Source organism: Macrotis lagotis, chromosome 4 (genome assembly GCF_037893015.1).
Source record: "Macrotis lagotis isolate mMagLag1 chromosome 4, bilby.v1.9.chrom.fasta, whole genome shotgun sequence".
NCBI lineage: Eukaryota > Metazoa > Chordata > Mammalia > Peramelemorphia > Peramelidae > Macrotis > Macrotis lagotis.
The window spans coordinates 99,017,252-99,027,180 of NC_133661.1; the positions used below are offsets into that span (position 1 = coordinate 99,017,252).

General features: G+C 38.8%; 1 protein-coding gene across 1 annotated transcript in view; it reads right to left on the bottom strand.

Annotated features, from left to right (window-relative positions):
• FHIP2A (FHF complex subunit HOOK interacting protein 2A) overlaps positions 1-4,605 on the bottom strand; it is a 40,569-nt gene extending 35,964 nt beyond the window's left edge. The window contains exon 1 of the mRNA XM_074233597.1: positions 4,414-4,605. Within this exon, the coding sequence (XP_074089698.1) occupies positions 4,414-4,458 (45 nt within the window). The 5' untranslated portion in view covers positions 4,459-4,605. The remainder of the gene's footprint in view (positions 1-4,413) is intronic.
• Between the last annotated feature and the right edge of the window lie 5,324 nt (positions 4,606-9,929).

A 9,929-nucleotide genomic window follows, 5' to 3' on the forward strand; every position in this document is an offset into this window, starting at 1 on the left:
GTGTGTTATTCTTACACAAGAGGCAGTCTAGTGCAATGAACAGAAAGTGTGATTTCAGTACCTGACCTACCATGGCTATGTGACCACTGACTAGTCACTTAATCTCTCAGTGCTCCAAGTAACTCTCAGACTATAAATAACAAATAAGGTAAATATAAGACTGAAAGGAACCACAGACTAATTTCTATTCCAAAGAGCAAGATCATAATATCTTATATTTACCTAGAGTTTTAAGATTTGCAAAGTACTTTACATTCTTTCTCATTTGATTCTTACAACAACCGACCTCTGTGAAATGTTTTTATTATCCTTAATTATAATGAAACTGGCTCAGAAATGTTAAATGACTTGTCTGCATCCTTACAGTTGGCAAACTTCTGGGGCAGGATTTGAACACTGGATCATTCAAGGAAACCCTTCAAGTCCGCCTTATAGATAATTCTAACAAAGGCAGGTTCTAAAAAATATTTACCCATAATTCACAACTTCTATTATTTTTAGTTATGTCTTTTTTCTCCTTCATCCTACACGTTCTCCTAACATTAGTGATCTAAAAGAAAATAAAATAAATCTAATCTATAGGAAGATGCAGATTTACACAAAATTTTTTGAAGTCATGAAAAGTTTTAATTACAGAAAATAAAAACATAAATAAGAATGGAGCAAATAAATAAATGTAAGGAAAACATCATACTATGAGGGGTAATATAAAAAGTATAGAAAGAGAAAAGAAGTTAAATAGGCAAAAGCTAATAATGAGACATGCCATCCTAAAGTCTTATTTTAGACTCTGATCCTACATTTTAAAGATTTTTCCTTCAAGATATGCATATTTCCTATTAATTTCTGTTTCATCAGAAATAACAGTTGTGTGACAGACCTCAAAACAAATTACAGAATATAGATCTAGGTTACTCCTAAGGATTTAGTGCTTTTATTTCATTTTTAATTCTTCATTGAGAATTTTAAAGAGATTTAGAAAGGACTGATGCATCAAAGGGGGCAGTAGTTGTCCTGGATCATTTTACCAATGGAACTCTCAATCTTTTCACAGGATGGGTCACTGAGAAAAAAAAAGAGTTCAGTATCAGACCTCAACTATAAGTCTAATTAACATGGATCATGTGTTTACTTTGTAAATACTTCTCTCCTAAGAATGAGAAATGAAACCAGAAACTCAGTTTAAGCAAAAAGTTAAATAGGTCCAAGTAACAGTTTAAGTTTAAATTTTCATTATTTCAAATAAGGTGTTAGCAGTCTCCCTAGTAAATCTATATTTCATTACTAATCCCCTTTGGACTAAGCACAGTACATTTTGTTTTGCAACTTGACTAGGGGGATCATATATCATAGTTATATGTGTGGTATCTAAAGTGATATCCTCCTCTCCCTTAGAACTGTCCAGAAATTTGGAATCAATCACTGAATAGAAATTGTAATTCTTCCACTAGAAAATAATGAAGTGTGATTAAGATTTCTTATTTTAGAGTTTTGCTTTATACTCTACATACAGATTAACTGTCAAACATTATATAACTTTTCATTAAAAAAAATTGAGTTTTCTTCAGGGCAATAAACACATTCTTGGCTTTGATAATAAGCACATGTTAGTCTAATACCAACATGTTGTATGTGTTTATTTCTCCTTTCTTCACTAATATAAGCAATGGTGGCATATTTTCTATTACTGAAAGAAATTAGAGGACCTATCTTGACCAAATAGTTCTTAAAAAAAAAAAATCATTCCTTCTTTTCTTTCTCTTATTGCTATGCTCTTTTTACAAGTGCTTTAATGTTCCTCTTCTCTCTCTTAAAATACTGTCAATCCTTTTAGGCCTAGATCAAGGCTACTCTCTGTAGAAGACCCTAAATAACTGGCCAATGATTTCTTTCCTAATACTTATTGCCTGAAGCACCCATATGACACTTTATTATATGCTTCCTTATAACTGAATTGAATTGATATATATGCCATCTCCCCAATAAAATAACTTTTATAAAGGCAAGGGTCATGGGCTTTGCTGCTTTTTAACCTCCAAAGCACATTGTTTTATACATGTTATAAGATGCTTCTGAAATGGAGCTATAGACATATTTAAGACAGAATAAAATTTTATCTTATGATTTGACTTTTAAAATCATGTTGATGTTCAGTCGTTTCAGTTATGTCCAACTCTTTGTTACCTCATTTGGGGTTTCTTGACAAAGAAATTACAGTGGTTTACCATTTCCTTCTCCAGTTCATTTTACAGATGAGAAGACTGAAGCAAACAGGGTTAAGTGACTTGCTCAGAGTCAGAGCTTCTAAGTGTCTGAAGTTGGATATGAATTCAGGTCTTCAGATTTCAGGCCCATGCTCTCACCACTGTGCCAACCTGTTGCCCTTTTAAATCCTAAATTAATAATTTTGGAGGTTATTCATGTCAAAAATCCCTTCATACCTAATTGGATGGGAAGACGATTTTATACAAATACTGAAAATAAATATAATTTCTCTTTCATGATGTCTTAGGGATATTACCCTAAGGAGAAACATACTCCTTAAAACTGGAATTAGACCAGCCAGAAAATTAAGGCAAAGGAGGGTAATTTAATTTCCTTTTAAATTGTTAAAATAATATATTCCCCAAAGCATCTAAAAATGTATCTCAAATGTGTAGCATGTAACACTGATCTGTTAACTGGCAGTAAACAGAGTATTTTGTTTAATATAACATGTGTATGATGGATGGTTTTTATTGGTTCACAGAAGCCAGTTAAACCTGAAGAAGGCAGACTAGAATTCTGTTAAAAGTATTTGGTCAATAGACTGTCTTTTACGAAATGTGAATTTCTCACCTAAACCCAAAATGGGATGTTCTATTGCAAATTTTAAAATAATGATCTTTGCAAATATCTTAGTTGCAATTAAGATTAAATAAGAAACCTTTATAAACAAGCAAAATTCCCATGATGTGCAAACTATTTTAATATAAGTTCACAAACTACTTGATAACCCTAATGATTCAGCAACAGAGAAAATAAATAAATTGAAAAAGCTGGCATAGAATAAAGAAACCTGGAAAGTAATCTTATCAAAAGGGCTAAAAATGATTTAAAAATTACTCAGCATAGGCAATGGAAGAAAAACAATACCATTTTCCACTACTGTATATATAGAATCTGCATGAAACTCCTCTAATTTAAAAGCTGCATTCAGACTGAAAACATCAGAAGCAAACCACAGAAAAGCAAAAGAATGATCTGAGAATAAAATCATTTTTAAGGAAAAATATTCTAAGAGTTTTTAAAAGCTGAATTGAAGAAATCTTAAAAATATTTAAATCTGTAAAATAAATGTATTTTAAATAAATTAAATATAAAGGATGTTAATTAAGCAGCCTAAGTGAATACAGAAAACTAACAAATATATATTATACTTGAATTTTAAAATCAATCCAATTCTTAATTGTTGAAAATGTCATACTGTACATACTGATCTCATACTGTACAAGTTATTGCTTCCAACAAGAGTTAAAAGCAATAACTGACAATTTAAAGTCTCATCTGACAAGTTGTATGTAGTTGTTTTTTAAGTTGTATTCTGTTAATTGTTCCAATGAAGGAATCATAACTACCGGAAAGATTACATTGACAATTTGATACTCAGTAATATGATAAATTCAAGATTTATGAACACTATTTTTAAAAAATATGGAATTAGACTATTATAACAAGAAATATTTCATGGAAAATTAGTCTAAACATTATCAGTTTTAAAATAAGGCAAGAATTATTTTTTTTTAAATAACATTTTTCTGTTTATTCATTATCTAACTCTCTTCTTCCCTATTTATGACAGCATTTTTGTATTGGTGCCTCTGCCATCGTGAAAACGTAAACAGAAATGCAGGATGAAAGCCCCGTGTCCTTACACGGGCGGCGTGGGGAAAAGCCAGGGTATTGTTTAGACCCGGCCTTCATTAAACCCCCCTCCCCACCAACCTCCGTGCCAGAAGGGCAAACACCCAGCAAGCGCACGGAAGGGCCCGCGGGGAGGGGGAAGCGGGGCGCCAGAGGAGGCCTGGCTCAGGCCGCCCACAAAGGTCGGGAGCGCGGCGCCGAGGCCCCTCCTCCTTCCTTTCAAGAAACCAAAACAAGCCCCGGGGGGCGGCTTCTTTGTTTCTAGGTCGGGCCCGGCCCCGGCGGCCTCGGCCAGGGAGGGTTAACGGTCCGGGCAGCCGGGGGGAGGGGGCCCGGCCCAGGTGGCCGGAGAACGGGGGCCCCCGGCCGCGCCCCCTCCGGCCGCGCGGGGCACGAGCCGGGCCCGCCCGGCCCCCGGCAGGCCTCCGTGGCCGAGCCCCGCGGGCCCCTCCGGGTAGGCCCCACGGGGATCCCCGGCCTGCCCCGCCGCCCGCCAGCCCGCGGCCTTACCGCCTCCACGGCGTGCTGCAGGATGGACGTGAACTTGGAGAACATCTTGTCCCGGGACTGCAGCAGCTTCTCCCGGGACGACCTGGAGAGCTCCTCGATCCGCCGCCGCCGCCCCTGCTGCGGCTGCCGGGGCCGCTCCAGAGTGAAGGCCGGTGCGGCGCGGGGCGCGGGGCGGGACGGACGGGCGGAGCGCGGGCGAGGGCGCGGGCGGGCGGCGGGGCACTCGGGGCGGCCGCGGGGCAGCCGGGGGCTACGGCTCGGCAGACACCGTGGCACTGAGCTCGCGGCGCGCTCCTTCCGCCCGGCCGCCGCTCCGCCCGCGCAGGCCGCCAGGGGGCGCGGCGAGGCCTCCCCGCCCCGCCCCGCCCCTCGGGAAGGAAGGAGGGACGCGCGAGGGGAGCCCCGGGGAGGGGGAGGGGCGGCCGACGAGCCGGGCCTGAGAGGTTATGGGGACCCGCCTCCGGAGGAGGCGCCGCGAGAGCTGGCCAATCCGTGCTTTCTTCGTGTCATGTTACTCAAAAATAATAAAGGTGGAGTGGGGAGAAGACCATGCTATGGTGGTGGAGGTGTGGGCTCTGTTAGAATGCCAGGAGTCAGGAGGACCTGAGTTCAAATGCGGCCTCAGACATTTAATAATGGCCCAGCTGGGTGGCCTTGGGCAAGTCACTTAACCCCCTTCCCTTGCCTTGCAAAAACCTAAAAAAAAAGGAATGAGAATGCAGGGTCTTCTGTGGCTAAACTAGTACTTGTACACTAGTAAGCCCTTGCCAAGTGCTAAACAATAGAAAGGCAAAAACTCGATGCCCCGGCTTTAAAGCGCTTATATTCCAATGGAAGGAAGGGAGAGTTGGAGATGTCAGATGAATATGAACGCGGGAAGCGGGAGCGAAGTAGATATTTTATGCATCTATTTTTTTTAACTAGGACTTTTTTTAATCGAACTCGTGAAAACTTGGAAGTCTGGGACAGTGTCAGTCAACAGGCATTTATTAGTCACCAGGCTCAGGACTGTGTCTGGGGAGACGAAAGACCAAAAAACCCAAATAAAACAAACAGAATCTTTGCTTTCCTAATGGAGAACAGCGTGTGTAAAACGAATATGGACTAAGATGGAAGATCAAGTATAATAATTTAAGTAGCGAAGAAAGAGCTTTGTAATATTTATTGGTCATTTAAATCATTGCCATGGGGGCATAGGCACAGAGAATAAGGGGATTGTGAGCAGTGGGTTAGCTCTGTGGATCCCAGTCAGCAACGTTGATACAATGTAACAGACTCTAATGTCATCAATTAAACAGACTAGAATGCCGAACGTGGTTACTTTGTTTCCCAGGTTGGGCCCGAGAAGTTTAAATGCCCTGTGAAGGCCTAGGGAAGAAGCTGGAGGGGGGGAGGGGAGCGGCGTTTATTAGGGGAAGAGGCAATAACTGACTCCGGACTAAATAAAACGTGCATATCCGAAGGGGAAGTATCAAGTATACTATTTGGAGAATCCCTAAAAGAGAGATAGAAGTCAGATCTATGGGAATTTATCTTGAACTGGTAAACAGAAATTTTCGCTTCACAAGAGCCCTGTGGAAGTTTTTTATTCTTTTATTCTTTACTGGTGTTTCAAAAATGAAAGCATTTTTAATCCCACTTGAAGTTCCTGTTGGGATGAAGAATCATAAATGTGAGGGACTTGTAAGTGTTTGAGTTCCACAACAATACGATGGGAGAATGGTTAGTTTACATTACAAAGATCTGCCTATATTCTTGTCCATGGGCAGGTACTGGGTTAAAGTCAAAAGATTTAGCCTCAATCTGATCAAAAACTGAGATTAGGCTGGGGTGTGCCCAATCTATTTCTAAATTAACCTAGGGTCTTGACCTTCTTTGCACCTGCTCAAATAAGTATTGTTCTTGCTTATTAGTATAATAATCAGGGAGGGGAAAATGTATGGGGACCAATGTTTTGATTAGATTGTGATCCCATCCTATGATTGGCATGAAGGGGCAGGAACATGGCCTTTCAAAGCACATAAAAGACCTAGCATTTGGGATTTCCTTGCTCCTCACCCCCCCTTGAGAGAAGTGTGCCATTTATTAAGATATCTTAATAAAAACTCTGGACTAAGTATTCTCAACCCATTTATAACAATAGGATTCTAAAATCATAGGATTTAGCAGTGAAAAGGACCTTAAAACCATATATTTCAATCCTTTCATTTTATACATGAGAACACTGAAGCCTATAGAGAATGACTTGCCCAAGGTCTGTGCCCTATTTGTAAGGTCACGATTAGTGAATACTGGATGAAAATTTGAAATTCTTTGTGATTGGAAAAAAAGGAAGATGAAATGAAAAGAAAAAGTCCGAAATGAAACTAGAGGTTGAGAAGTCAAGATTTCAGGAAAGAGAAGAGGTAAATGGGCCCTATTTCCCACTCCATTCCTAATTGTGCTCATTTGCAGGCACATTTGAATTTAGCTTTTTGTATCTTAAGTTGACAGAGTAGTCAGACTGTGGCCACTGTTATCTCTACTGTTGACAATACAGTTGTGTTGAAATACAGCCTTTCATCTGAATAATTGTGTCAGGCTCCATCCAGGTTTCCATACACCCATCCCACCCCCTTTTTAAAATCACACTACTTAACTTGGTTGGGTACAAGTACTAACTATATTTCCTGCCCTAATTATTATGCATTTATATGGCATTTTATATTTACAATGTGGCTTACAACCACTAATTGTATGGAGTGGTCTATTTAAAGCAGACCTCGTTTAGAGTTGTTTGCCTTAGACAATATCTATCCTGATTGTTACTCTTGTATACCCAACCATACACAATAAAATATATTTCTTTGCTTTACAATGATTCTCTACTTAATTTCTAGGTATGAAGACAGATAAATTGGGCTAAAATTATAATTCAGAAGGTGGAAAAATAATACATCAATATTAATTTTATGCCATGATTTGAAAAACAATGGGGAGGTTCCCTAAATCCTTAAGATATTTGGAGTTTGATAAAAAAATTTTACAATCTGGATTTTGACTTTTGTATTTTGTCCTCAACAAAATTGAAAATTTGAATGGAAGAAAACATTCATTAAGCCTTATCAGTCATGAGTTTTCCAATACATTTCTCTAAATGTATTTTGACAGAGAAGGGGGGGGATAAACATGAGGGAGCTCTTCCATCTTCAGTGAGAGACTCTTCAAAGGGATGAGGGAGACAAGGGAAAAGAAGGCAAATTTTGTTTTCTTTTCCATTTTGTTTAAATTTGATCCCTTAGACTGGGAAGTCTCATTACCCAACATATCCCTCTACCTATACTCTATTTCCTCTGGTGGTTCTGTTCTCCCATCCTAGAATGTTCTCTCTCCTCTTTACTATCAAGTCCCGGCTTAAAATGCAGCTTCTATGGGAAGTCTTTCCTAATTCCTCTTAATTTTAGTGCCTTCCCTCTTGACTATCTCCCCATTATTCTGTATACAGCTTGTATGTACTTACTTGTTGGCATATTGTCTCCTTCATTAAATTATGAGCTTCTAGGGCAGAGAGGGACTTTTACTTTTCCATATTTAATATCTCAGGTGCATGGCACAGTCCCTGGTAGACTATAGATGCTTAATAAGTGCTTGTTAACTGACCTTTAAATTTGCCCAAAAGCCTGAAATTTTATCACTAAGGAATCCTTGCTTTGTGTTAATGTATTGCCTTTCTACGTGTACTTATTTAATGAATGTTCTATTTTTCCAATTACATGCAGATAGATAGTTTACAACATCAGTCTTTTTGTAAGATTTTGAGTTCCCCATTTTTCTTCCTCTTTCCCTTCCCTATCCTAACTGAATAATCTGATATAGGTTATACATGTACAATCATGTTTAACATATTTCCATATTAGTTGTGTTGTGAAAGAAGAATCAGAATTAAAGAGAAAAAAACCATGAAAAAGAAAAAATTAAAAAAAGTTTTAAATATCCATATGTACTTTGTATTTTTATTTTATTTTATTTTTTTTTAGGTTTCTGCAAGGCAATGGGGTTAAGTGGCTTGCCCAAGGCCACACAACTAGGTAATTATTAAGTGTCTGAGGCCAGATTTGAACTCAGGTACCCTAGCTGCCCCCCACATGTACTTTTTTTTAGGTTTTTTTTTTTGCAAGGCAAATGGGGTTAAGTGGCTTGCCCAAGGCCACACAGCTAGGTAATTATTAAGTGTCTGAGATCGGATTTGAACCCAGGTACTCCTGACTCCAAGGCCGGTGCTTTAGCCACTGCGCCACCTAGCTGCCACCACATGTACTTTTAAAAGAAATGCTTCTTGGAAGTTAGATCTCTTTCCATTGCCCTATTATTCATATCCTTCATCCATATCCAGACCATTGTGGAAGTTTTCTAGTTTTTTCCCTTTATTTTCAAGGGATTTAATAACAGGCTCACATCCTTACTTTCTATCCCAACTCCTGCCTTTTTAATTAGGAAATTCAACATATATATTAACCCCACAAACCTATTTCAAAAATCCCCTTTGGCTTTCCTTATCATCAGTCTCCTAAATTCACATGACCTATACTTTTTTTTTAAAGATTTTATTTATTTTGAGTTTTACAATTCCTCCCCCAATCTTCCTTCCCTCCCCTCCCCCCAGAGAAGGCAGTCTGTTAGTCTTCACATTGTTTCCATGGTATACATTGATCTAAATTGAAGATGATGTGAGAGAATTAATATCCTTACGGAAGAAAAATAAAGTATAAGATACAGCAGAATTACATAATAAGATAACTTTTTTTTCTAAATTGAAGGTAATAGTCTTTGATCTTTGTTCAAACTCCACAATTCTTTGCATACAGATGGTATTCTCCATTGCAAAGATTCCCAAATTGTCCCTGATTATTGCATTGATGGAATAAGCAAGTCTGTCAAGGTTGGTCATTACCCCAATGTTGCTGTTAGGGTATACAATATTTTTCTGGTTCTGCTTATCTCACTCAGCATCAGTTCATGCAAATCCTTCCAGGTTTCCCTGAATTCCCATCTCTCTTGGTTTCATTTTTTTTCTTTTTCTAAGAATGTTTCAAATGCCTTTTTATTGTTGAATGTCTTTTTTAAATTTTATTTATTTATTTATATTAAAGATATTATTTGAGTTTTACAATTTCCCCATCTTACTTCCCTCCCCCACCCTCCCACCCCCGCAGAAAACAGTCTTTACTTTGTTTCCATGTTGTACACTGATCCAAATTGAGTGTGATGAGAGAGAAATCCTATCCTTAAGAAAGAGACAAAAAATCTAAGAGATAACAAGATCAGACAATAAGATACCTGGTTTTTTTTCTAAATTAAAGGGAATAGTCCTTAAACTTTGTTCAAACTCCAGGGCTCTTTATTTGGATACAGATGGCACTCTACTTTGCAGACAACCCAAAATTGTCCCCGATTGTAGTACTGATGGAATGAGCGAGTCCTTCAAGGTTGAATATCACCCCCATGTTGCTGTTGGGGCATACAGTGTTTTTCTGGTT